General features: G+C 58.1%; 2 protein-coding genes across 3 annotated transcripts; one reads left to right on the top strand and one right to left on the bottom strand.

The window, feature by feature from the left end:
- Positions 1–336: 336 nt before the first annotated feature.
- On the bottom strand, positions 337–19,958 carry LSS (lanosterol synthase). Of its 2 annotated transcripts, none has more exons than XM_019717592.2 (22): positions 19,816–19,958; positions 19,316–19,481; positions 18,435–18,573; positions 16,728–16,836; positions 15,922–16,043; positions 14,496–14,592; positions 13,337–13,472; positions 13,093–13,201; positions 12,479–12,597; positions 11,423–11,520; positions 10,996–11,023; positions 10,081–10,137; positions 9,416–9,487; positions 9,075–9,125; positions 8,449–8,598; positions 7,740–7,836; positions 7,047–7,152; positions 4,885–4,950; positions 4,362–4,442; positions 3,641–3,811; positions 2,657–2,735; positions 337–2,206 (listed from the first exon to the last, which is right to left on the bottom strand). In XM_019717592.2, the coding sequence occupies exons 1-22, from the start codon at positions 19,827–19,829 to the stop codon at positions 2,075–2,077; spliced, it is 2,199 nt and encodes a 732-aa protein (XP_019573151.2). In that variant the 5' UTR covers positions 19,830–19,958; the 3' UTR covers positions 337–2,074. The 2 variants fall into 2 exon arrangements, with proteins under 2 accessions (XP_019573151.2, XP_074176499.1); XM_074320398.1 differs by having other exon boundaries at positions 2,070–2,206; positions 2,657–2,787.
- Positions 19,936–26,269, top strand: LOC141567934 (germinal-center associated nuclear protein-like). The gene is made up of 6 exons (XM_074317046.1): positions 19,936–20,050; positions 20,134–20,291; positions 22,280–22,670; positions 23,635–23,892; positions 24,373–24,502; positions 25,716–26,269. Exons 1-6 carry the CDS (start codon positions 19,936–19,938, stop codon positions 25,795–25,797), a joined length of 1,134 nt encoding a protein of 377 aa, XP_074173147.1. The 3' UTR covers positions 25,798–26,269.
- The last annotated feature ends 1,257 nt before the right edge of the window (positions 26,270–27,526 follow it).

Genomic DNA, 27,526 nt, shown 5'->3' with positions numbered 1-27,526 from the left:
TTCATACGGCAGTGGAGATGAAAATGAATGAAGCTGACCAGCAAATCCATGATTCTTACAGAGTTCTGAGATGCAGAGGAAGCAACAGTAGGTGGCACTGACGCTTCCTTTTTATTGCCCAAGTAAAATGCAAGTGTGTGAAATAGTAGTGATTCTGTTTGGTCAGGAAAAGAATTTTCCTAGAGGGAAGTTCACTGGGAGTCACGCATTCCCAGTTATAAAGTCCCTCAGAGGGAAGGGTGTGAAATACATCATGGTGAACACAGAAAACCTACTATGGCCCCAGAGGAAGTTTCCCAGCATAACATCCAAAATCTTCTAACTCAGACACAGACAAACACCGTATGCTCTCATTTATGTGTGGAATCTAAAACACAAAATAAATGAACAAACAGAAACAGACTCAAAGATACAGAGAAGAGACTGATGGTCACCTGATGGGAGGGAATTGGGGGCAGGGTGAGAAAGGGGAAGGGATGAAGTACAGTTGGCAGCTACGGAGCAGCCATGGATGTAAAACGAAGTACTAGAATACAGTCAAAATGTGATGACCATGGTGCCAGCGGGCACTGGACTGAGCAGGGAGAACACGTTGGAAGGAACATAAACGTCTCACCACTGTGCTAGTCACCTGAAACTAGAATGATATTGAATGTCACCTGTAACTGAAAAAGAAAAAAGGATTCCAAATTTATTTTAAAAGAGGCAAGAGCAAACCCAGCAGGTATGAAAGGGATCCAACACGGTTCCTTCACCAAACAAACCCCAATGAAATCTCTGAGCAGCAGGCTGAACCCCGCTTCGTGCCCCAGTGCGGCGGCCAGGGGGGCCGGCCCTGTGGGGCTGAGAGCAGGCAGGAGCGTGACCCAAGGGGCAGGAGGCCATCAGGGGAGGGGCCAGCTCGGGTGAGGACCCTGAAGGCAGCGAGCCCTGGGCGGTCATGGAGAGCGCCTAGGGGCCCTGAGGGCTGCGGGTGGAAGGCCATGTGTGGAAAGCCTCGGCGAGGGGCCTACCGGTTTCTGGGCCGGGAATGACGGAGGCAGAGGGGCAACCCGATGGGTCTGCACTGTCCAGGGAGAACACAGTGGGGGCTGCCACCAGTGCAGGGGACGGTACACAGGAAAGGCAGGCAGAAGTGGCGTGGGCTGGGGTCTCTGGCCTTTGTCCTCATCAAAGCTCTTGGTGATTCCACAGCTACACCTGGGGGGCCCTGAGCATGACAGCTGCCTGTCTGCTGGTCAGGGGCAAACCTACCACCAGGACTCCCCAATCCGAGTCCCCAGGTCCAGCCCAGCAAACCTGACAGGTTTAGGAACCAGAGGGCAACTTGCCAAAAGGCATCGCCTGGAAGTCGCTCCTGCTCCAGCTCAGAGTAGATGGGGGCATGAGGGTCTCGACAGCCATGAGGGTGACCTGGGGTCACGCCTGCCTGACGGGCTGCAGGGGTGGTGAGTGACAGGCTGGGTGCCATCAGCGCCACACCGTGGTAACCACCAAGCTGCTAACGCCCCGTTAGCCTTTGTCATGCTTGGTTTCCCTGAGCATTTGTCATTACAGGCTATAAACTGGAGGTGGGGATGCTGGCATCCACACACTGGCAGCACCGTGATATAGCGTGGGCACACGAGATCAGGGGCAGGGTCGGCGTGCCCAGACTGGTCCCCGTTCCTCACCGGGCCTTGGGTGGCCTCTGCCCACCGGGCTGTTTGGGAAGGCCAACACGTCCCTCAGCCCAAGGGGCAGAAGGCACAGGAAGAGCCGGCCTGGGGTGAGCCCAGCACTGGGCAGGAGCAGACAGCTCCTCTCCTGAGAAGCCCTGCCAGCCCAGTGCCCATGGCGAGGACACACCACACCGTGCCCTCTGCGTTGTCACAGTTCATCTTGTTCCTTCCCTCACCTAGACCCATCGAGCTTCTCTCAAAACTAAACCTAAGTTGAAGATCAAGTGTCTAAACCGCCACCCTGCTCCACCCAGGCCCGGTCCTGGGACTCACTCTGAAAGTGGGGAGTCTGGGGCATGGGTACAGGGGTGTTGGGCCCGCCACCCCCTGAACAGGCGCCCACAGGCCTGCTCTCACGGGTGGCCCGCGAGGGTGCTGTCGGGGTGCAGGCGGGAGAAGCGGCCGAGGGCCCAGATGGGGAAGACATTCCTGTAGCTTGTGTAGCTGATGGCACAGGTCTTGTTGAAGACGCCAGAGATGTTTTCCTGAAAGGACACAGGAACTTGAACACAAAGGCCCACCAGATGGCCGAGGGGCAGGGCTGGCTGGTGGGCAGTGCGCAGGCTCTCAGCAGGCTGTCACCCCTCCGACAGCTGGCCGCCCTCACCCTGAAGCAAGCCCACCAGCCTGGTCGCCAGCCCTGCACAGCCGTGTCTGCCTCACTCATCCAGGGTGGGGGGTTGGCCTCACACGACCTTGCGACCCCATGCCCCAGGGATAAGCAGAGCGGGCGCAGGCCTCCCAGCACCACCAGCCCTGACCCCACCCTCTGCCTCAGTTCCAACAGCAAGGTCCTCGGCCTCCCACTGCAGATCTGCTCTCAACGGGTCACTCACTGGTGGGTTTCTGAATCTCTAAACCCCATAGCCAGGCCTTGCCCATGAGCAGCCCATGGGGACATGGGAAGTCGGGCCACTGCTGGGCCCACAGCGTACCTGGGGCCAGTCACCATTGGGGAGCTGTTTGCTCAGCAGACACCGGACTCCTCTCTCCAGCGCCTCCACGCAGGGATGCCTGGGAGAGGGGAGCAGTGGCCACACGGGCAGAGTTGAGACACGGCCTCCGGCTGCCGGGAGAACCCAGGTCTCATCCCCGCAGCCCTGCCCCAGACGAGGATACAAAACATCGGGCGATGACAGATGACATAACTGATACTCGAGGTGTCACACCCACTAGGGACAGTCAGCACACCTCAGGCCACCGCTACACAGGTCCAGCCTGAGAGGAGACGACGCAGCGTGCACAGAGGTAGGCAGGCCAGGTGGACAGCCCACAGAGGTGGCCAGGGAAGGGCCATGCCTGTGCCCGCCCAGCCCGCGTGCTCATCTCACTCCTCCTGCCGAGGGTGACACACCGGAGAATCACGGGTTCAGGACCAACTCAGCTGTGGGGATAGGCTGGCAGATGCTCCCCGATCCCATCCTGCAGATTGCCCCTGCTGCTCCCACTGGCCTGGCTTGGCCTTGGGGGGATCCTAGGAGAGGCCCCAAATGGCCACAAACCCAACGGGACTGCAGACTGCGACACTGCACGTGTGTGTGTGTGTGTGTGTGTGTGTGTGTGCGCACATGCCTGTGGTTTTGCATATTTCTGCATGTGTGCACATCTGTGTGTGCGTGTGCCTGTGCAACCACGCGTGTCCTGTGTAGCCACACGTGGTTTAGCACTGGCTGTGGACACCGGTGGGCCCAAAGAGAGCAGCAGCAGATGCCGCCACACCTCAAACTGCTTACCCGAGTCCTCTCAGGTCCCTTGCTGTCACTGTCACTGTGGGTACTGAGTCTATTTGCAGGAGCCCACTGGCTTGGACAGACCTATATGCCTGCCCGGGAACCCGGGCTGCAGCCCTGCACTCGGCGCTCAGCCACCCACACCCGCCCAAGCCACCACATCTAGTGTCCTTCCTTTGCCTGCCCCACCTGACGGCCAGCAGCCCCATCAGGGCCCAGCACGTGTTGTGGATCTGGGACTGGGCGCTCTGCATGTAACGCCGCTGCTCGCAGGACTCGAAGTCCTCCCCCCAGCCTCCGTCCGCCATCTGCCGGGAGAGCAGGAAGTCGCAGGCCTTCGACACCTCCCCACAGGCAGCCCTGCAGAGAGCAGACACGAGATGCCGTCACGCAAGGAGTGTCCCAGGCTCCTGGGTTCTCACCCTGGCAGGGCCTCTTAGGGCTCAGGGGTGAGGGGGCTGCTCTCATGGCCACCCCACCACAGGTGTGAAGGCAGACAGACAAAGTGACATGCTTTGTAGCTGCTGATGTCTCACTGTCAGGACCACCCCTGAATACCCACCGGGCCAAGCAGAGCTGGGTGTGGCCGCTGGACACAGCTGTACCAGACCTCCCTTCCCTCAACCCGGCCCAGCAAGTGTCCTGGATTGGCCATGGCCACCGGGTGGGGCCAGGAGAGTTGCGGGCGACATGCCCAGCCAAGCGTCCATAACATGGATGCTGCCAGCTCCTGAGCCAGCGAGGCCCCCTGGTAACGCCTATGTTTTCTGGAATACTGATCTTACCTCACCGTTTAAAAAAATGTAGAAAAACCCCCAAAATCAAACATCAAAGGAGGAAGGTCTCCAGCAGAGTGTCCTGCGGGGAAGACCCCATTCCACCAGGGTGGAGGGCAAACGCCCATGCTTACCCATTGCAGTAAGTGTGCCCCATGCAGGAGAAAGCTTCCAGGCCAAACCAGGTGCCGTAGGTGAAGCAAACACCCCAGGAGCTGGAGGGAGACACGAGGAAACGGAGCCTTAGCGCCCAGGCCCCACGCACAGCGGGTGGGAGGACGGGAATTCCCCCTCCCCCCCCACCGCACAGGAGGCTGTGGTTACTGTCAGGCAAAACAGCCTCATGGGTTTCACAGGCCACAGCACCGCAGAGCTCTGAGGCACGTGGGATAGAAACGGCCCTCCCGGCCCTTGGGCGCCCTCTGAGGAAACACCCAGCGAGGTAAGAACGGATCCAAACCCAGGGGAGGGCGTGAGTAACCAGACCCAAGGAGCAAGGCAAGGGGGCAGGCCACTGCACGCCCAGTACTCGCCCACACCACAGGGTGGAGGCCAGGCGTCCACGAGGGACACGGCCCACCAGAATCTGCGGCGGGCGGCTTCCTGCCAGGACGGCTGTGTGTGAGAGCGGACGTCCACACCGCAGAGCTCACTCACCCCTCCCAGGAGCCATCAGGCCTCTGCTTCCGCCGACAGAACTCCAGGGCCCGCTCGAGAGTCTCCCTGCAACACAGAGGCCGGCCAGGGAACATTCCGGCAAAACAGCAATTTACCGAATCCCACCCACCTAGGGTCTCAGAAAGAATGAGCATAGTCTCCCTTTAAGAAATATGTAAAAATAAGCAGTTCAGAGAGAAGCTATAAGGCCGAGGCAGAAGCAAGTACAGGTAGTTAAGGAAACCCAAGGGCAAAGCAAATGCTCAGGGAAGAGCCAGTGTTGGTAACAGTGACCAGTGTCACTGAAAAGTGTACGGGCTTGAGTAAATGACACAAATGAAATTCTAAAAAGAAATGAAAAATTAGAGCGCAAACAAAAGATTTAGAGGACAGAGAAGACACGCTGTAAGCCTAGCTGGCCCTTCTGAAGAGGCCGGCATGAAGGTACCAACGCAGCCTGAGGGCGCCCTGCCCCTGCGGCGCTCGCCGGTGTCACCAGTCCTGAGTGGGGGTGGCACCCGAGGTTTCCAACCACCGTTCCTGCAGAGTTGATGGGATGTCACCCGTGACCATATCACGTGATGCTCTGGCCTCCCCCTTGATTCTCTCCCTGGCCGGCAGTCATGAAGCTGCCATACGGAGGCCCACGGGCCAGAAACGAAGGGTGGCCTCCAGCCCGGCCAGCAGGTTAATACGCCCTGAGACTGACACCCCACAAGGAATGAAAACCTGCCGACAATCGCACGAGCTTGGAGCAGACCTTTTCTGGTCAATACTCAGATGAGACCCTGGTCAGCGGAGAGGGGATGCAGCACGGCCTGGACTCCTGACGCACGGACGCTGGGAGGTAATCACTGAGTGTGGCTTTAGGCCACCAAGTCTGCAGAGATACTGTCACTCAGCGACAGGTGACCAATGCAAAGATGACGATACAAATAAGAGCATCAGCAGTAATAGCGATGTCACCACAGATATAGTGGAAATCAAAAAGTTAAGAGAAAATAAAAGTTTAGCAACACATTTGAAAACTTAGACAAAATGCACAAGTTACTAAGAAAACTGACTTATCAAAATGGCCTGAAGAAGAGAGAGTCTGAATAGTCCTGTAACTACTAATAGTAAGGGTCAAAAATGTAAACTTTTCCCAGAAAAAGAACTCTAGGCCTAGAAGTTTTATAAGTGAATTATCCTAAATTATCGTGAACAGCATTCTAATCTTACACAAACTCTCTAGGGACTAGGAAGAGGACGGGACACTCCGACTCATTTTATGGACCCAACACAGGGCTTTCAGACCCCAGCAGGGGAGGGGTACCATGCCCCCCATGGCTGCTCACTAGGGAACGCAGATGTGAAATTCTAAACTAAACGGCAGAGATAAGCCCAGTTAGGTTCATCCCAGACATGCAAAGGTGTTTTCACGTTAGAAAAATGTACAATCATCATCTACGACACGAAGATGATAAACGAGATAAATAATCAGCTCATAGACATAGAAAGGTCACTTGCTAAAACTCAACACCCACTCACAGTGGAGGGAAAGAACAACTTAGCAGAAAAAAACAAGAACCTTGTTACCCTGAAAAGGGGTAACCACCCCAAACCAACAGCAACTATCGTTGTTACTGGAGAAGTAGTAGCAGCACCCCTTTAAAGTCAGGAATCACAGTAGGTGCGTCTGTTACTGCTTTCCTGCAAGAAAACCACAGGCCACGGGGGCAGAAACAGCACCGATCTCACCCTCTCCCAGGGAATATAAAAAGAAAACACTTTGCAGCTCAGCTTGAGTCCAGCATCCCCTCACAGGAGACCCTGACGAGGGCATTATATCCAAGTTACAGACTGGTTTCACTCCGTGGCAGCTGTGAAAGTCCTCAACAAAACGTTTCCCAAATCGACTCCCACGTACCCGACAAGTACAAAAAGGCCAACATGCCGGACTGAGCTGAGTTCCACCAGGGGGCATGGAACCGGGCTCATCCTGGGAGGAAGGCCTCTCGAAGCTGAAGCTGCGGAGGGGACAGCACGGCGAGGCCTCCTGAGGACACCTCCTCTGGGCCCCAAGAGACGAGTACGAGGCTCACAGCACGAGTCACAGTAGCCACAGGAAGGCCCTAAGGGCCCCGGGGAACACGGTGCTGTCAGCCTGGAGTGGCCCTCACCTGATCTCCTGGGGCCTGTGCTCCGGGAACTGCATGTGGAAATGCTGTAGTGCCTGCATCACGGCCGAGGTGCACTCCACGTACGGGTAGTCTATCATGATGTCGCCTGGGAGAGCAAGGGCACAGTGAGGCGGGGGCTGCCACTCACCGCCCTTTTCGGCAACGTGGGACCAGCCCAGGTGACACGGCCACACAGATGACCTGGTGACCTGGAGGCGTTTGTGTGCTATGGGACCGCCAGACCAGTGGGAGGATGCAAGAGGGCGCCCAGAGCAGAGAGCTGCACCCCAAAAACCTCCCAATGGACCGAGTTTGGCAGTGATATCAGGCGTGCAGGAGCGAAAACGTGGAGCAGGGTAAAGAACCAGGAAATAAGGGGGGCACAGGGTGACAGTGTCCCCACCGACAGCTCCCTGCAAGGAGCATGCAGGTGGACAAGGCAGGGGCCGGAGCCGGAGTGAACCCCGAGATCCTGCCGTGACCCCCACCCCAGCAGGGGCTCCAAGGCCACTATCATGGGTCCAGGAGCACGGGGCATCATCTGGGGTTTGGGGGCTTCTTACAGGACCTGCCGTCACCTGCCAGAGCCCTTGTAGGCACGGCCCTGGCCAGGGGAAGGGACAGGGCTCTGGTCAGCAAACTGGCCTGGGTATGGGGCCCTGGGCTGTGGCTACAGGCCGGCCAGCCACTCACCGAAGACCTCCGAGGGGTTTAGCAGTTCCAGCAGGTAACCCCCACGCTTGGTCTCGTAGGTGGAAAACCCCCCATCGGAGTTTCTCATGTTCAGCAACTGAAACCAGAGCACACCCTGAGCTGAGCATGCGGGCGCCCCAGCTGTGGGAGGCTCCTGGGGGCGCCGAGAACCGAAGTGCGGGGATGGGAGGCGGGAGGTGGGAGCCGGCCCCCACGTCACACCAAGAGCCTTGGGCCCTGACAGTGGGCTGCAGCCTCTGTCAGGTCCTCCAGGAAACCTCCGGGGACACAGCCCAACACATGCACGTGCCCAGGTGTAAGGCATGTAGGCCTCTGAACCACGCAGCCTCCGCTGTATGCTGGCTGAAAGGGCTGACCTGGTGTTCCAGGCATTGTGCAGACAGCCAGACCTCCCAGAGAGGCCGTGGAAGCGGCCGGCCTGTGAGCCTCCAGGATGAAGGAGAACGGGCCAAAGCTGCCCACAGGGCGCACACCTGGCCCTCACGCTGGCCCAGGACACTGGCTCTGCTCACGCCCAGGCGGGAACCCCTGTTGGCCAGGCACAGGTGCCGTAGGGATGTGCCCCTCTAGCTCACGGTCTTGGCCCTGAGTATTGGCTGGGACAGGTCGCAGGGGACATGCAGGCAAGGGCACAGCACAGGCACAGCGCTAATGGTACCCGAGGACCCTGCTCGCACAGCAGCCTCACCACATTGACGGCATCGAAGAGCCGCTCTGGCGGGATGTGTGTGGTGAGGAAAGGACACTTCTCCTGCACGAGGAGGACGGACTTCAAGGCCTCTGCTGTGCAGTCGGAGACGATCCAGCCACAGTCCACAGTGCTGAAGGAGAAGCCGCCCTGCAGAGCGCGGCGTGACTGGTGGGTGCAGGCATCCTGAGCCCGCCTTCTGCCCCTGCGGGGAGGCCCCGTGTGGGCCGGCCTCGGCTTCTGGCTCAAGAACCCCACGGCTGCTGCCGCTCCCATCACCGCCCTCAGATCCCACCACAGGACGGGCACAGGAAAGGGCCACCACTGCCCTCCCTACCCTGTGGGGACACCGCATGGCGGGTACACGCTTGCACACATTGGAGGAACTGCCCTTTCTGCCCTCGCCTCGTCATCTCCCTCAACCTCCTGACCCCAGTGTCTGTAACGTGTCTGTGGCTGGAGCATCTCAGAGACACGACGGTGTGCTCAGCATGTGGGCAAGCCGCCAGTGGGGCCACCTCGCGGCCATGGGGGCACCCCATGCATGCGTCCTCACCACCATAAGCCCCAGGAGGCTGAGGGAAGAGCCCTGGAAGGCAAAGCCAGTGGCGGGCAGCCCTGCGTACCTTCCTCATCTGGCGGTAGTACTTCTGGTAGTCGGGCAGGTTGTCTGGGACCTGGACAGCACCAGGACACATGTGGGAAGTGCAGGAGAAACATGTCACTGCCGTGCGCAGACAACAGGGCAGTGAGGGGCCCACGCAGAAGCACGTGAGGCTCCAGAGCTGTGGCCTCTCAGCCATCGGTGCCCAAGGAGCCTTTGAGACTTCACCGAGGCCCACAGCCCCCACCAACTGCCGGGAAACACCATCAGGCCCCCACTGAGCTGGAGAGGGCAGGGTGGGGGCAAGGAGGCGGCACCTCTGCCCAGGGGAGGTCCCCCAGAGTTGCCAGGCCCCAGGGTCACCTGTGAGATCCGCAGGAACTCATGAGCCTTCTGCAGGCAGGACGAGAACTCAGGCCTGTGCTGTGCACCTGCCTGGAGGACAGAAGAGGGCAAGACGGTGGCTGCAGGAGCCTGCGTGGGTGGGCTGGTCCCCGGGCAATATGGGAACACCTTGCCACTCCCAGGAACCTGGAACCGGGAACTAACCCACCCGGGGTCAAGTGGGGTCAAGTGGACGCAAGTGAGAAAGACATGGAGAAATGGAGTGAGCAGGAGGGACATCCGCACCGCAGCTGCCTGCCCGTGCCCATGGGCCCGTCCTGTCTGCCGCAGGCCCATAGGGCCCAGACCCCTGGGGGCTCTCTAGGATTGCTCATTCAATGGAACAGAAACACACTCTAGTTTCTCTCTAACACGTCCTCGGGGCTCTTCTCAGTGTGCCAGGTGCAGAGTGACTTTGAGAAGAGCCTTGAGCAGCCCCTCCTCCGTGTGCTGGGACATCTCCAAGCGTCCCTGCTCCTAAAGCCTCCAGGCCGGCCCACTGCCTCAGCCGCACATCGCCAGAGGCCTCAGGGCCCAGGGAGCAGAGCAGGAGTCCGTAGGTGCGTGTCTGTGCTAGGCTTAGGGGTGGCCGTACAGGAAGTCAGCTGTAGGCTGACTGAAGAGCAGGAGACACAGCCACGTACCTCCAGCAGAGCCTGGATGGCAAACGAGGTGTCCCAGACCTGTGAGCCGTTGGTGCCCTGCATGCAAAGGATGGTCTGTCACGGCAGCCACGGGCGTCTGGGGGCTCCGATGAGCTCCAACAGATGGGAGCCCAGCTGAACCCTGACCCCAGGCTCTGTGCACCCCTCAAAGTCTACGGGTCCTGCAGAAAGTCCCCTACCCCCGCCTTCACCAGGCCACCAGCCAGAACAGAACTATCAGGGCACTTCAGGGTAAGGATGCCACCACCCATAGCCTCTTCTGCGCACCCTCCGAATGAGGACCCTGCTGGAGGCTCCGTGTTTCCACAATGAGCCAGGCGGGTCACAGCAGACAAAACCCGCAGGATGACCCAATGGCTCCCAGGGCCCCTGGAGCCAGGACAGGATGAGGTTGGCTCAGGCCACTCTGTGATGTGGCCCCTACTTGCAGAGTCACGTACAGGAACTACAATGGGGGTGGCAGCGGTGGTGCCAGATCACCTACTACATACAACGTGGAAACGGGGGACGAGCCCAGTAGCACGGACCACTGGGTTGGCCGCATGCAGAGAAGGGCTCAGGGCGGGGGACGCGGCTGTAAACCCTCGGAGGCAGGCGGCCGTGAGGGCAGGGCCATCCCCCTACCTGACACCTGGCCAGCGTGCGACTCAGGCCACTGTCGGCTCCTAAGCCGCAGCTCAGCTCGGAACTACATGGCTCAGACCCCTCCCACGACCCCGGGGCCCTCGGTTCCTCTGACGGCCCAGCCCAGGAGGCACGCACGTCCCCTTAGATGGGAACATGCAGCCTGGCATCACACTGCCAGGCCTTGTGAGGGATTTTTGAATCTCAGCAAACCCACAGGCAGGAGGAATATGGCTGCCAAGGAAGCCAGCAGCCGGCCTATGGCCTCACCTGCATCTTCATGCCGTCCAGGCCCAGCCTGTGAGGAGAAAAGCCAGGTCAGGAGGCAAAGGGCAGAGGGCAAAGGGCTGGGGTCAGCCGCTGCCTCCTGCCCCTGGTTACGGAGGACAGCGCCCCCTCAGCCTGCGGACGTGCACATCTATGACTGAGCAGGTCTGCTGTCCCCAAGGTCTTCCTGATGCTGTTCTGACATCCACAAGCTCCCCAGTCCTGCCTTCCAGATGTGCTGAGTCTCTGCCATGCGGTGGGTCTTCCCACTCAGACCCTCGCCAGCTTCCAACCCTGAAACTCCTGGTCCCCGCTATGCTGCAGACACCACAGCAACCTCACTGGGACGCAGACACAGACACACACCCACTGCTCTGGGCTGTCAGCCACCTCAGTTGGAGACCGAGTGTGCCCTTCCACCCACACTCACCACAGGTAATCGGGAATCCTGGACACGTGTTCCTTGAAAGGGTCGGAGGCCGGCCCGTCCACACGCCAGCGCACAAGCATGTTGATGGTTTTCGAGATCTGCAGGGGACAGGCCGTCAGTGCTCTGCCCCAGCCCTGAGGCCATGACCCCACTGCGTGAGCCCATGGCCTCACGCAGACCCTCCTGTCAGCTGGGCCCTCTGCTCTAACCCTTGTCACGAGCAGACGGGCAGTCCTGCAGGAAGCGAGTCCTCCGTGGACAGCCAGAAGGGGTGAGGGCATGCACAGAGGGAGACAGGGAAGCCCGGCCGTCTGGCGAGCAGGCAGAACCACCCAAGGGGCCCTGGCCCAAGGCCGAGGTGGAGACCAGACCTGTGCTGCAAGGGCTGCCACTCAGAGCGCCTCGTTCCGAGCCCAGGCCTGCCACCCTGGGATCTAAGTCAAGATCCAAAGTACACCTAAAACTGCACCTAGTCTCAGTCAGACGTGTTTCACGCAGCCTTCAGTCAAAGCCCAACTCAAGATGCTGCTAAAATTGGGGAATAGCTGACTGCTCTTGGGTAGCCATCGCTTACGGTCCACCGGGGTCTCATGAGGCCCAGAAAATGCCTGGGAGCGGGACCGGAAGTGGGGCTCGATGACACTGAACCAACTGGGTGCCCCGAGAACGGGTGTCCCAACCTACAGGGAACTCGCAACGGCTGTGTCCTGCACCGTCTCCCTGTGGGTAGCCAGTTGGCCCGACAGCCCAAGGTAAAGCGGGCCAGGAGCCCAGAGGCTCAGAGCACTGAGTTGCATGTCATGGATTCAGCAGGAACCAGGACTGGAACCCAAGTGCCTCAGGCTCTCTAAACCCCAGAAGAGAAGGGTTGATGGAGTTTTTTTTCGGGGGGGGGGGTTGGGGGGCTGGACAGAAAGACCCTGAGAGGGGCCTCAAGTAGCAGTGTTCAGATGTACCAGGTGGTGGGGATGGGAGATGGGCGGGGGGTCCTGCCTCGGCCTCCTGCCCTGGTCCTTGCCCACCCCTGGCCGACATCGACGGGCAAGGGGAACTGACCGGACCAATGCTGATACACTTGGAGAAGCGGTCATCGGCGACGATGTGCTCGTACAGCCTCTGGACAGCCCACTGCCGCAGGCTGGTGCTGTGGTGGCGCTCGTACAGGTTGCACAAGGCTGAGGGGATGAGGGTGTCAGCGGGCACGGAACACAGAGAGGAGTGCCAGCCTCAGCCCGGCCCAGGCAGACTCGACGGCAAGCCACATTTCCAGCCGACCCTGGCCCTGTCTGCCTCAGTTTCCTCCTGTGCAACTGCCCCTCTACCCCCACGTCTAGGCCATCGGGGGTCTCCAGCTGTGTCAGCGCTGACTGACGGGGCAGGGACCAGGCACAAAGGGAAGACAATGGTTGGGCCTGCCTCCGGGGGAAGTCACGCAGGGGCCTGGGCCTGGGGGTCCTGCCCTCCTCCCCCAGAGACAGATGACTGGGCCCTCCAAGGCCCTCAGCTCCGAATCCTGTCATCCAGGAGCCCCGCCCCAGGCTCGCTCCAAGGCCGAGGACAGGGCAGTTCTGCGGGACCCAAGGCACACATGGCTGGCCACTGTGTGACGACTGAACCACAGCGGAGTCATCGTCACCCCTGGGGTCAGCTGAGCCCGGAAAGGCACGTACCGAACACCACACGGAGCAGCCAGCTGGGCGGTGTATACAGCTCATCAGGGGCCACGTTGGCCCTCTGGGCCGGCCAGTCGATGCTGGCGTAGTCCTCCACGTACAGCTCCTGGGGACGGCACACCTGCTGAGCCCTGTGCCGTCCACCCCACTGGACAGTCACCACAGGGGAGGTCCCATCCTACCCCAGGCGCTCAGGTCCATAGGCCCACGGCGCCCCCTACACCGCCAGCTGGGCCCTCACCTGGCGCAGGCTCTGGATGAGTGGGTCTTCCTGGGCGCTCAGCCGGGTGGCATAGCAGTAGCTCATGGGCAGATAGACCTGCCGGCAGTGGCACCACAGTGTGGAGGGGTGCGCGGGCATCCAGGCAGGAAGCAGCCTGAGGGGGACAGCACATGAGCAGGCTCTCTGGCCCCACCACCACTGCCACAGCCCCAGGCATCCCAAGCAGAAAGGACGGACAGCTGTCCAGGTCCAGTCGGCAAGGCCAGCACTCAGCCTGTTCCCGTGGTCAACCCCCAGAGGCCCCAGAGCACAGGTCGCTCATGCTTCATCCAGGCGCATCCTAAAGCCAGGAGGCTCAGCTCCTAACTTCAGGACTGACTGGATTCTGATGGCGACAGACAGGCCAGTGACGAGGAATGCTGACAGCGGGGTGGTTGAGGGGTCTGGACTACCTGTGCAACTTTTCTGGAAGTTGAAAACTATTCCCAAAACACCTCCTGCAAGTCGAATTGGGGAATTCATATGCAAATGAGTGTTTTCTGGGGAGATGTCACAGCTTTCACTAGATATTCATAAAATGTTACAAAGTACTGGCTGTGTCGGACAAGAAGGAAGCAGTGTCAATTTTGCTGAGCATTTGAAGACTGTGGTTCTGTTAAACATAAAAGTCTCCTTTTAAAGGCACACTGAAGTATTCACGGGTGAAGCATGATGTCTGGGAGTAGCTATCAGTCACTGGCAGAAAAGAAGGCAGGAGACAGAACACAGGCCAGCCCCAGAGCTGGCGTTGGGAGCAGGACCAGGCTTTGACCCGTCTCGACCTCTACACATACTCAGAATGTCCAAAGTGACAGACAAGATGCAATCATTGTGGTCTAGGCGACAAAGCCAGAGCTCCCCCTTCCATACCAGGGGTTCCGTAACAGGTCCCCCATGCACCACGCCTGTCACACGCCCACCCCACGGTGCCCCCCTCCTTCCTTCCATTCATCTGTGGGGTTCAGACAACCAGGGCCTCTGCCAGAACACTAACACCACCCCACCCCACAAAACGGGCCACAAAACAGGCCACAAAATGGGCCTTGTCTGGGTAGCAGGTAGCAGGAACCCAGAGCCGACACTCCACTCAGTGAGGCAGGGGGGACACGGCGGCCCAGCCCCGCAGAGGCGGGCATACCACATCTCTGGTAGGAGCGTGTTGAGACCTTCCCAGCTGTAAACATTCAGGATCGCCAACCAGAACTTCCCCCAGGAGGGGATGGCCACAGCTCCACCTGGGGACAGAACAAGCCCGCGTCACCTACCTGTAGTGGACCCTCGGGAGTCACATCTGCCCTACGTGCATGAACTGAAGGCAGGTCTGTCAAGGAGCCTCCAGCCACCATGAGAAGCCAGTTCCAGGGACAGATGCGGGCTGGGACCAGTGGCTCCCCAGAATAGTGTATCCAGCCCCAGGAGAGGGGTCTGCAGCCCCACCTGCTACCTGGGAAGGTGAGGGTCCCAGGTGCGCACGGCAGCCCATGCCCCACGGGCCTGGAGAAGCGGATGAGGGCAGTGACGACGCACACTCGGCCGCCTACTCTTGGGCCGCTCCTAGCTGCCCCAACTTGTGTCCCCACTCGGCAGACAGGGCATGACTCCAACATGGCTATCGGTGACACTCTGGCCCAAGTTGGAGCCACCCCGGCAGCAGAGGTCCCAGGCACAGAAACACCTTCCTGGCCGTGCTTCACCAGGGGGCCTCACCCAGACCCACGAGTGTGGAAGTTAAAAACCCAGGAAGCAACCAGGGAAGGAAGTGTGACACAAACACATCACCCGCAGGCACGCGGTTTGACCAGAGAGCGAGGCGGAGCTCATGGCAGGAGCGAAGTGAGAAGGCGGGTCTTCTCCTCTGAGCGGCCACAGGAGGCCTAACCTAGCCGGGCAGGTCAGAAGGGCTACCGCTGACGGGCCACCCAAGGTGCCAGGTGAAGGCTGAGGAGCCCTCACACGGTGGCATGGAGCGGAAGGTGGGATGCCAGGCAGAGGAGGCAGCATGCTGAGACCTAAAGCAGGAAGGGCTTGGGGAGGTAACAGGGGCCCACGTGTGAGCCGAGGACAGGAGTTGCGAGCAATGCCCAGACACGTGCGGGCGGTCCTGCCAGGCTCTGCAATGAGGCAGGAAAGTCCTGGCAGCAACGGGAGCCGTGGACCCCCAGGCTCTAACTAATCACCTCCAGTGCCATAGGCAGGAGAGGTGCGCCAGCCAGAAGTCCCCGGCAGGCACACAGGAGGGTGAGCGCGGGGGTGCGAGCAGAGCGGGACCGGGCTGCCCATCCCTTGGGAAGGCCACTGCACGGCCACTCCCATAAGCCGCGTACCAGCATGTTGTCTTTGCCAATTCGCAAAGTAGACAGAATTCCATGGTTATCTTAATTTGCTTTTTAAAACAATGCTGGTAAACTGAGGCGGTCTCCATTTTCTGCTTTGATGGGCTGCCTGCTCAGGTGTTTGGCCCAATATTTTGGGAGAAGGTGCATCTTTGCGTTCCTACTCTGCAGGAGCTTGTTACAACATGGAGCCACGGCCTCTCTCCCCAGTGCGAGCTGTACAGCACGTACCTTTCTTGTGCAGAAGGTTCCGGGCACGTACCAGGTCAGGATGGTCGGGTCCGATGCCCAGGATTCGCAGGGACACGTAGTTGAGTGCGGTCCCAAATACTGTGGATTTGTCCTCGACGTGCCTGCGGGAGGAGACGGGGTGGGAAAGGGACAGCTTTTATGACCTTTAAGATATGAAGCAATGCTTTCCTTGGCACTTCCTCAGGAAACCAGGAATGCTGACATCTTATACTGATGTAACACGACAACACGAGAAACACCCAGGACTGACACCTCCCATGACAACTATGCAGTTCCCAAACCGCCCAGCGGGACCTGTCACCTCCGCTGCTCCTTCCCTGCCTTAGTCCACATGACCCTGCCGCACACAGAGCACCTGCAGGTGACGTGTCAGGGCGAGACGTGAGATCTCGACACCTGTCATGACGTGCTATGACCCCATCGCAGAGGCTGAGCTGTCCCCAAGGCCGGAGCTGTGGATTTGGCCCACCTGAGCCCGGGCAGGCACCTGACCACCTCGGCCCGGGTCCCAGAGCGAGCCCCACCACAGAAAGGCCGGCCGAGGCTGGGGAGGGCTGACCAGCCCCGGCACCGGTGCTGCCATGCCACAGTCAGAACCGTAACAGCCAGATGGCTTTCACTGGCGCAAGTGTCTCAAATCTGTCAACCAGTCACGAGACCAATTCACAACACAAGCTGTGACACTGACCCTCCAGGCCCAGGTCCATGGCTACAAACCCCGCCCCACAACAGATCTATGTCCTAACGTGTGCACACGCATGCACACATGGGGTGGGCACACTCACAGGCCCCAGCCGCCATCCGGGAGCTGCACCGACCACAGGTACCGCGTAATCTCTTCTCTGTACCCAGCTGGCAGAGGGATGTGTGCCACGTGGCACACGATCAGGAGGCCTGTGTGGCAGAAGGGGTCCCTCACTCAGCAGGGCGCAGGCGCTCGGCAGGCTAAGCCCGGCCCCTCTCCTCCTGAGGACCCCTCTCAACGGGAGCTGTTCCCAAAGGCCTCCCTCACACACACCGGCCTTGGGAGGCTGCTCCTGGCACTGCCAGGAACTTTGGGAACAGGCCCCAGGTACAGGAGCAACAGCCCCGTGACACACCCCACATAGGACATGCAAAGCCCACCCAGCTACCCCAGGGCCCTGCTATGTTGTCACACCTGCTGGGGCAGCCCGCAATGGCGTAACATTTACTTGCTTATGTTTCTGTTTTATAAGTTCTTTACTAGCATATGTCACTTTGCAAATGGGGGAAGTGGACAACAATAAGTATTACCCACAGAACACCCTCCCGTCCCTCCCGGGCCCTCCTGAATGAACATGGGGCTCACAGGCTGCCCCTGCACCCCCATCCTGGCATTGGTTCTATCAGCCACAGGCCTGGGACACCGTCATGATGTGCTGTGGAACAGTGCCCAGCTCTGGCAGAGGAGTCAGAACCTTGGTAGCCACTCGGGCCAGGCTCGCCCTGGACGGAGGGCAGATGGGCGTGGAGACTCCAGAGGATCTCAGAAACAAACCCATCTCCTCTCCTAACAGTCAAGATGCTGTCAAGACAGGAAACACAGGCAAGGAGCAGTGTCTTCCCCCATTTTGCAGGTGAGGAAACTGAGGCACAGCCCCTAAATGGTGATGCAGGTGCTGGAACCCAGGGGGTTGGACCCCCGAATTATGGCTCCCCAAACCCACTCCTCATCACCGCCGTGTCACAGGTGAGGTGGTCCAGGCACTCCAAGCCGTATCGCCTTGCCCAATCAGAGCAGACCCCCAGAAGTGTCTCAAGGGGCTCCAGAGGGGACAAGGGAAGAGAGCCCCTTGCCTCACCCCCAAGAACAGGCCCAGGGGCCTGGGAAGAAAGATACAAAGCTGTACAGTCCGGGAGGCAGTGGGACTTGGAGACAAAGTGGAGATGGCAGCTTGATGGCTCTGCAGCGTCCCTGCCACCAGCGGAGGGGGTCCTTCTGCAGACATTCTTACAAGTGGATTTCCCATTGGACAAGACTGAGTATTTCTTTAGACAGTCCCAGGATGCAACAGTCTTGTCTACCCAAACCAATTCCAGGCCTGGGGGCCCAGCTGCAACCCTCCGGGCACTCACTAACACCAACCTGTAGTCCACCTGCCTGAGCTCCATCAGCCACCCGTTCAAGGTGAGTTCACAGGCCCGAGCTGCCAGCAGAGGACTTAAACACCCACCCAGCACTCTGCCCACATCCGGCACCTTTGCATAGGCTTGGCCCTCCACCTGGAGTACCCCTGCCGCTCTGCTCTGGACTCGAGCCATGCCTCCCACGTCCCCAGAGCACCCATGTCCCTTGGCAGACCACTGGACAACCAGGGTGCGGGCGACCCTCCCAGCCACTCCCGTGAGCTCCCGTGTACACCTGCTCGCCCATTCACCACAAATGTCCACCCAGGGCGTGAACTTGGTCAGGCCAGGACCCCAGTGATGCCCCGCTGGCTTGCCCACAGCCCAGGGCAACACCCTCCTACCTGGCAGGAGGAAGAGTGGTCCACCGTAATCACCCGCCCAGTGGCCGTCCTCAGCCTGCAGCCCCATGTAAAATGTCATCCCATTCAGAGCCCCCTCGTGCGCTGTGTCGGCTTTGGGCAAGTCTTTAAAGTAACTCCCCTGCAAAGGAGAAAAGAGATGAGAGCTGAGGGGATCTCTGGCCAGGCTAGAGGAGCGCGAGTCACTGACACCCAAGTCAAAAGAAGGAATCCGAATCACTTTAAAAGCTTCAGCTGCTCCAATCAAAAATCTAAACCCTGAGGATGGTATTACCACCTCAGCAATTCATGGTTTTGCTTTCCAGTCACACCTATTTGCAAATGTCTTTACAACTTCTCCAAGACTTCTTAAATTAATACAGCAGGGGCCCACGAGTGTGGGGTGGGGAGCTGACGGCCACCCAGACCTGGGGTTCAGGCCTCTCAGGGAAGGGGCCAAAGGGAAGTCACAGTGAGGAGAAGCCAGAGCCCATCAGCGAGACCCCAGGGACACTGCATACTCTTTGCATGGCCGAATTTCTTACATGAAATTCACTGCTTCAAAAACTTCTTTTTCTGAATAAAACCAAAGTTACACAAGGTTCTTATGCACAACTTAGTGACGGAGGAATGGAAGCACAGGAGTCCATCCAATTCACACTCTACGTTTAACTCAAATGATTCCTGTAGGAACCAGCTTTAGTGACATGTGGCCCAGGCCCACACTGCACATCTCTTCTTGGTTGACAAGGAAAAAACACCCTTCCCAGGCAGCTTTGTGAAGCTCCCTGTTGGTTCCTGGAGCTCCCGGCTAAGAGAAAGGGATGCCGACAGGTCTGCCGAGTCCCAGGCATTGTGTGTGACCAGCAGACTCGAGCACCTACGGTGTCCAGTCCCAAGGAGTGAGCTTCCAGCGCCGTCTGCTCCCGGCCAGGGTCACCCTCTTGAAAATACGTCCACACCTGCCTTCCCCTCTCATTGCTGAGTCGCCAGCGGCTGAGGTCGGTGGCGGGCTGTGTCTTATAGGGTCCCCCTCTGCGACGCAGACACCTGAAAAAGGTCGTGCACAGGTGAATGGCCATCGTGCCTCTTCTTCACCTGGGCAGAGCCCAGCGGCTCACTTCTAAGAACCCACCGCCGTTAGTCCTCATCTCGCAAAACGAAACCCTCTCGGCGTCACTTCTGCCTCCAGCTCCTGCACCATTATGCGTCGCGGCGAGTGGAGACGCCTGTCACAGGGACCCCCGCCCAGGGCCCCCACCCCCACCGGCTCTCCTCAGCCCCGCCCCTGCCAGGCGGCCCCCAGCGCACGCGGAGCCTGGACTGGAAGCCCCCGGCCCGACCGCGCCCCCTCGGCCAGCGAGTCTGGGACGCGAAGACTCACGTGCCCTCGGTCATGACTGCCGCGGCGACCTCTGCGGCGATCCCAGCCACCTGCGCCCCTACTAAAAGCCCGCCGGAGCGCACTGCACAGGCGCGCCACTCAGCCGACCCGTGCTGAGCGATGGGCAGATGCCCGAGCAGCCAATCAGAACGCCGCGAGGGTGGGCCTAGTGCGCTCTTGGCCACCGCAGTGGAGGAGCGCCAGACGACCCATCGAGGCGGGGGCGGGGACCTGGGTTGGGTGGGCGTGGCATGGGCCCTGGGCGGGGCCGTGAGAGGCGGGGCGGGGCCTGGGGCGGGGCCGGGACTGGGTGAGCAGAGGCGGAGCGGGTCGTGGACTTCGGCGTAGGGTTGGACCCGGCGCGCCGCCAGTCACGCCCGGAGCCCGTGTCCGCCGGGTGGCGAGGTGTGAGGCGAAGTCCCGCGTTGAGGGCTGATGAAGTCCGTGCTGAAGAGGGGTGGCCCTGGGAAGAGGAGGTGAGGTGGGCGGGCAGGGGGTGTGGGGAGCGAGGCTCAGGCTGAGGACATGCGGGGGCCGGGACCCGAGCGGGCAGGCGGGGAGGAGCTCGTGTCCGTGAGGAACAGCCGAGTCAGAGGCTGGAGGTGAGCGAGTGTGCGAGCGAGTGAGTGCGAGCGAGTGAGTGCGAGCGAGTGAGTGCGAGCGAGTGAGTGCGAGCGAGTGAGTGCGAGCGAGTGAGTGCGAGCGAGTGAGTGCGAGCGAGTGAGTGCGAGCGAGTGAGTGCGAGCGAGTGAGTGAGCGAGTGTGTGTGAGCGAGTGAGTGTGAGCGAGTGTGCGAGCGAGTGAGTGTGCGAGTGTGTGTGAGCGAGTGTGCGAGCGAGTGTGCGAGCGAGTGTGTGAGCGAGTGTGTGTGAGCGAGTGTGCGAGCGAGTGAGTGAGCGAGTGAGTGCGGGGAGGCTGGTGGCCGCGGGCCGGGCTGCGACCAGGTAGGAGCGTGTCCGGAGGAGCGGGACTGTGGGGAGCGGGAAGTGGGCTCCCCCGAGGCTGCACCAGGCTTCCCCGGGCTGGGCTGGTGAGGCCGAGGCACGGAGGCCAACAACCGCAGGCGCCAGGAGGCTCCGCGGCCCAGGGAGGGCGAGGCCAGCCAGGGCGTCAGCTGCACCTCTGGGGTCCCCAGGATAAGTTAAAGATGCAAGGCCCTGACAGTGGAGGCGAGAAAGAGAAGGGGAGAGAATGGGGACAGAGACAGTGGCCCGACGTGACAGGGACAGCCGGGGGGAGGCTGGGGACCAGAGTGGCCCTTGGGGTGCACAGCAGACACCTGGGGCTCAGGGGAGGCTTGAGAGCCTCTGACAGGAGGAAACTGCCAACACGGAGGGGTCTGCCGCCTGAGGGCCCAAGGCGGCTCTCCAAGAAGCCCTGACCTCAGGTTACAAGCACAGTTGGCAAAACAATTTATTGGCGATTTAGGAGCAATTTCAATAGACATGAGGAGCAAAGCCCCCACCGCAGAGTTTGAAACCAAAGGGGCGGGGTTCCAGTTACACATGGCATACTGGGCACAGGCGTTGACTTGCACTTCCTACCTGGAGTAAGAAAAGATATAAGCTCACAGAGAGAATGGGAGACGAGGTAGTAGTAAGTAATAGAGATCAACAGAATTACAGAGGCTGGGACTGGAAGGAGCAGTGAAAACTGACTTTGTAAGCCAGAGAAAGCTGACACTTCTGGGGGGTGAAGCCAACAAGAAAAGAGACCGTTCTCGCCAACGAACCCCAGGAAGGCGCAGACACTGGAAGAACCAGTAAAAGGTTTGAACACGGATCAATGTGATGCTAGATCCTTTCCCTACCTGGATGAAAACCTGCAGCAGTTCAGTCAGAGCAGGTGTGAACTCAGGCACGAGGCACAGATTAGGGCCATTGAAAGCTGGGGGTTCAGTGAAAGCCTACACTCAAGTGGGAGCCCAGGCCCACTTCTCCCACACAGCCCTTGAGCTTTAGGCATTAGGAGGAGGATTTCTCTGGAGGAAAGGCCTCCCCCTCCCCCACCCCGTGCCCTGAAACATATTTAAAATGTGACTGTTCATGTGTCACATCTGAAGGTCAGCTTATAAGTTATTTTTGTAGAGTGTTGTCGTTGGAACAGATGAAGAAATCACATTCACAGAAGTTTCCTTAAAAAAGGATGTGGGTGCTGACAATTACGTTTAGGGCAAGGAGTGCCGGGAATTAAGACAAAACCGTAGGTAGAAAGATAGCTACAGGACATGAGAGTCCGCGCATGCGGGAGGGTGTTGTTCCTTCCCAGAGCTGGACCATGCCGTGTCCCTGTCTGCACTTTGGGTCAGGTTGGGCCTCGGAGCCCCTCTCCTGGGGTCCCCTTGGCCCTAGTAGGCCACATTCCACTGCAGCAGGTGGCTCTGGTGGCAGCTGTGGGCGGGGCACCTTCAGGTGGCACCTTCTGAGCAGCAGCTCGACTTGTCTGACCAAGTCTTCCCCTGCAGGTTTCGCAGGCCGTGCAGTGGCTGGTCTCCCGCTGCCCCTGTACCCCTGACCTTTGCTGCCAGACCATCATCCAGTACGTGGAAGATGGGGTTGCCCGTGAGTTTAGTGGCCGGTTTTTCCGTGACCGAAGAGAGAGGCGGCTGGGGGGCCTGGCCTCGCAGGAGCCTGGTGCCATCATCGAGCTATTCAACAGCGTGCTGCACTTCCTGGCCTCTGTGGTGTCCTCCGAGCAGCTCTGCGGCCTGTCCTGGCCCGTCACCGAGTTTGCTGAGGCAGGAGGCAGCTGGCTGCTTCCTCACCTGCACTGGAACGCCCCAGAGCACCTGGCCTGGCTGAAGCAGGCTGTGCTGGGCTTCCAGCTCCCACAGATGGACCTGCCACCTGCAGGGGGTGCGTGCTCATGATGAGGGCGGGGGTCCTAATCCCTTCCTTACTGTACTGACAGCTCAGCAGGCGTCGTGCACTGGCCTGAGGGTCTGCCGTCTGTCACTCTGTGCCCCGTCCTCGTACTGCACCTGCCATTGATCTTAGGAGGCAGAATGAGCCAGGTTTTGTGGAGTGACAGCTGTTGGCCCTTCACCACCGACAGCAGCCCAGTGTCCACACAGCCCCAGAGGAAGGTGGTGTGCAGTTCTGGGACAGTCTGACCCCAAGGCCTAGAGTTTCTGAATGGACAGCAGGTCCTCTCCTGCTTGCAGCCCCGGGGTGAGGACTGGGCAGTCCTGTCCCCACGCTGCTGGCTCTCTGGGGCCACAGCACGTTGGTCAGAGAAACTCTGCTGTGGCTCGGCTGTGCCACCTAAGCCTCTGGACTGTTCTGGTACAGACTCCTGGGCCCGGGGCTGGCTGCAGAGGCCGCCCCTTCCCTCACTGACTCAAGGAGGAGGGAAGCAAGCTGTTGGCTGCTCGTGTGGCACAGCACGCCGCCCGGGCAGGGCCTTTCCTGTGGGCGCAGAGAAAGAGGCCTCAGGCACCCTTCTGAGTTTCTGAACCCACGCGCATCACTGAGGGAGCCCAGAGGGAAGCAGCGTGCACCGTCTGAGCAGGCTCGTCGGGCTCCCCAGGGGAGCCGAGAGCTCATGTCTGACCTCCCCCGGGTGCTGGGCCTGTATAGTCGGAGCCCCAAGGGGACCTTCGTTGTGAGTTAGGTCTGGGGAGACTGTGTCCCCTTACCAGGACATGGGGACGGAGGTGCTCCTTCCTAAGCAGCTGTGGTTCCATTCACTCGGGTTCCAGAGCAGACTTCTCAGCTCCACGGTCACCTTCTAGGTTAATACAGAGTGAAGACCGTTTTGTGGACATGTCTACCTGTCCTTTGGCCAAGTCTTGCGGCTCACGAGGTGCTTTCTCTCCAGCTCCCTGGCTTCCCGTGTGCTCCATGGTCACCCAGTACGCCTCCCAGATCCCCAGCTGCCGCCAGACGCAACCCGTCCTCCAGTGCCAGGTGCAGAATCTGCTCGGAAGAGCCTACAGCAGGTGGAAGAGCAAGCGCCCCTTCCCGGGCCAGGGGGCAGGGCCCTCGGTCGCTGAGATTCCATGGGACGACATCATCGCCTTGTGCGTCCACCACAAGCTGAGGGACTGGACACCCCCCAGGCTCCCCATCGCGTCAGGTAGTTAATGCTTGGCGCTGCTGTGGGGCTGCCTCCCCGGGAGACTCCACTCGTGCAGTTCAGCAACGAGACATGTTTACTCGGGTTTGTTCTTTTCCTGTGGGTCACCGTCCTCCCTTTCCTTAGCACTCCCTTTTCAAGCCAGTGACTTCCAGTGACTTGTACACACGGGGGAGAGCTAAGACTATCTAAGAGAGTCTGTACTCCCCCCGGGCTGGCTCTAAGTTAGAATTCGGCGGCTCTGGGCAACCTGCTGCCATTGCAGTCTGGAGTCTGGGCATGAGGTTGTGGACCTGGCAGGGCGCACAGGTGCCGGCAGCGCATTTGGCTCAAATGGGAGTGACATATTGTGTGACTTCAGTCCGAAGGGCTTGTCCTTCAATCAGGGAGTTTAAGTAAATGTCAAGTGGTCACCTGTTGCTTTTGTGATATTAGTTTCTCTTCTTTTTTTTTTTTTTTTTTTTTGTATTGTTTTCTCAGAGGCACTGAGTAAAGATGGCCAGATATGTGTATATTTTTTTAAAAAACATTTGAAAAACTACGATGTTCCTTTGTCGTGGGAACAAGCCAGAATGCAGACGCAAAAGGAGCTCCAGCTGAGTCAGGAGTGGTAAGAACTGTGTTGAGTGTGTGTTTCTGTCATCCCCATACCCACCCACTAGAACAGACCGTGTTCTTCTCCAAAGTACAGATTCCTGTCCTGTGCTCAGAACCCTGCCGACTGTGGGCCGGTTCTGACAAATATGCAAGAACCAGCTCATTCACACGCAGTACAAACCTGTTGAGCAGAGAATAGCAGGCATGTCCCTTCATTCATCAGATGACCTTGACCCTAAAATCATAACATAACCAGAGAGTACAGAGACAGAAAGCTGACGTCTCCTCTCACTGACAAACCTGGTTCAAAAATGCTAAATAAAATGTGACAACAAGCAGTCTTGAGTACCTAAGAAAATTCACATGTAAGCTTTATCCCAGGTGTCACTGCAGACAGCAGACACCTGTGTGTAATCGGGCCGTGACAAAAATACGGGATCATTTAGCAGGGTTTGCAGTGCTGATCTTAAAATTTATACCCATTCTTCATCAAATTTCTTAACCAAACTTAGGTAAAAACACTACCGTAGCTTGGTGAGGCTGCCTACCATAAACCTAGCAAATAAAAAATTGTGCTTCTTGGTGAAACACTGAAGTCAGAACCAGGCTGAGCTGCCCCTGATGTCCTACTGTTTACTGTTGTCCTGGAAACCCCGCCCAGTGCAGGGACACAGACACAGCTGCATCAGTATCGAAAGGAAGGAGAAACCGTCATTTCTAGACAGTAAGACTCTCAGTTCAGCAGCTACCTCAGCAGCCACTCACTGCACAGCTCCCCGCTGCCCAGGCCTTCCCCACTCAAAGGTCAGAAAGTATTAAGGAAGGTAAGTGTTCCATATTAATACTGTATGGGCTTATGAAATTCTGTGCTCAAGGAAAAATAGTTGTAAGCAGGATGGTTATTGAGGGTCAGCTTTGGCTGCTCGACTGAAGTTACGTGTCCCCAACATGAAAACAGCTTGAACTTTGAGAAAGGCTTCCAGTCACTAGCTCTGCAAAAACCTCAGTTAAATTGCTTCTTCTTTTTAAATAACTTTTGAATACTTGACTTTTAAACTTGCTTTATTGGGATGGCATAGAGTAACTTGCACATATTAAAACGTACAATTTGATAAGTTTTGACATGTGCGCACACCCCTGAGCCATTACTATGTCAAGAGAGGGAAGAAACCACCAACTCGAAAGCTCCCTCAGCCCTTTTCACTCCCTGCTTTCTGCCCCCACAGGCAACTGCTGATCAGCTCGTCACTGTGTGTGCGCTTGCATTTTCTAGACTTTTATGTGCAGGGAGGGAATCACACAGGATGAACCCTTTTGTACGTTCACTCGGCGCAATGGTTTTAAGAGGCATGACCGCAGCTGTGTCCCTTGGCACCGCCAAACCAGTTTCTGTGTCCTTCTGCCTGTTGACGGACATTTGGGATGTTTGCAGGTTTTGGTTACCACCCACACAGCTGCCGTGGGCGTTCAGGCCCGAGTCTCCCTGCAACGTGTCCGCATCTCTCCTGGTGAATACGGGAGTGGAGCGGCTGAACGGCAGGCAGTATGTCCCCGCTCCCACAGAGCCTATACCACTGTGACCCCCCAGTCGGAGGCTCCAATCCTGCATGTCCTCAGCTGGCCGATTTAATGGGGGCGGTGGGCGCTCAACTGCCGTTTCAATCGGCGTTTCCCTAGTGACTGACAGTGCTGGCGCCAAGGGCACACAGACCCGTGTGTAGGGTCGTTTGACCAGTTGTGTCCCAGTGACTGCAGCTCACCTGTCGAGTCAGTGCAGCATGAGCCAGTTCGGGTCCCACAGCTCACGCCTGGTGGTGCCGGGGGCAGAGCCGGCACTCTCACAGGGCAGCCCTGCCAGTGTGTCCCTGTTACCCCTTGTTGGTCTTTCCAGATGAACTTTAGTGACATCTGTTGGGTTCCAGAGGCAAACTGAGCAATCCGGGTGTGTGTGTATGAGTACATATGTGTGCTTGTATGTGTGTGTGCATTCACACATGCTTGTATGTGTACATGTGTGCTTATGTGTTTTTGCATGTACGCATGCCTATGTCTCTGTGTACATGTGCGCTTGTGTGTGTGTGCATGTGTGTTTGTATGTGTACATGTGGTTATATGTGCTTATGTGTTTATGTGTACAGTGTGTGCACACACATGTGCTTGTGTGTGCACGTGTGCTTGTGTGTTTGTGCATGTAGATATGCTCCTGTCTGTCCATGTGTGCATGTATGTGCAAGTTTGTGCTTGTGTTTGTATGTGTACGTGTCCTTACATGTGTTTTGTGAGCATGTACACGCACGCATGTGTTTGTACATGTGTGTGCTTATGTGTGCATGTGCTAATGTGTGTTTGTGTACATGTGTGCTTGTACGTGTTTGTATGTGCAAAGGCTCACGTACCTTAAAAGAGAAAACATGGCATTTAAAAATCACTGGCAGAAATGGAATGTTCCATATGTAGCTAGCTATTTAGAAAAAGCAAAGTCAAGTTCGTGCTCTTTATTCCAGAACGAATCCAACTGGTCAAATATTTGAATGTAAAAGTGTGAACTCTCAGAAGAACTGTGACAGCACTCGAGACTGTTGGGCCGTTGGCTATAAAGTCAAACACAGTGTCCTGTGCCACCTCCTCGCCCACCAACTGGGGACTTGGGACACGGTGGCTCCCTGCTCACTTGACCTACTTGTCACTGTTACCCTTTCAGTCCCGCCTGTTAGAACAACTTCACAGAAATACACATGATATCATTCCACACAGGAAACATTGTTAGAATTTACCTCACCCTTTTCTATATCTTGGGCCATCCTTCTGGAATCGTTTTCTACCATCTTGAAATCTTTCATAAGTTTCTTTATAACAGGCTACTGAATGTCCCGTGGTGTTTACTTTCTTGCAAATGTTCCATTCCCCCCCCCCCCTTTAAAAGAAACCTTTTAAATATATATGTATTTAAGTGTGTTTTTCCAGGACCCATCAGCTCCAAGTCAAGTAGTTGTTTCCATCTAGTTGTGGAATGCGCAGGTCACTGGCCCATGCGGGG

This window comes from Rhinolophus sinicus, linkage group LG01, assembly GCF_036562045.2.
Source record: "Rhinolophus sinicus isolate RSC01 linkage group LG01, ASM3656204v1, whole genome shotgun sequence".
Classification (NCBI taxonomy): Eukaryota; Metazoa; Chordata; class Mammalia; order Chiroptera; family Rhinolophidae; genus Rhinolophus; species Rhinolophus sinicus.
The sequence above is the reverse complement of the archived record's forward strand: the minus strand, read 5'-3'. Positions and strand labels throughout refer to the sequence as shown.

Coding starts and splice junctions, on each gene's coding strand:
- LOC141567934 (XM_074317046.1), top strand. CDS start 19,936: ATGGGCAGATGCCCGAGCAGCCAATCAGAACGCCGCGAGGGTGGGCCT. Junction 20,051..20,133: donor AGGCGGGGGCGGGGACCTGG/GTTGGGTGGGCG, acceptor CTGGGTGAGCAG/AGGCGGAGCGGGTCGTGGAC. Junction 24,503..25,715: donor CTCCAGCTGAGTCAGGAGTG/GTAAGAACTGTG, acceptor CTGCCCCCACAG/GCAACTGCTGATCAGCTCGT.
- LSS (XM_019717592.2), bottom strand. Junction 18,574..19,315: donor ACTCCTTGGGACTGGACACC/GTAGGTGCTCGA, acceptor TCTCCTTTGCAG/GGGAGTTACTTTAAAGACTT. Junction 9,126..9,415: donor AGTTCCTGCGGATCTCACAG/GTGACCCTGGGG, acceptor GGTGCTGTCCAG/GTCCCAGACAACCTGCCCGA.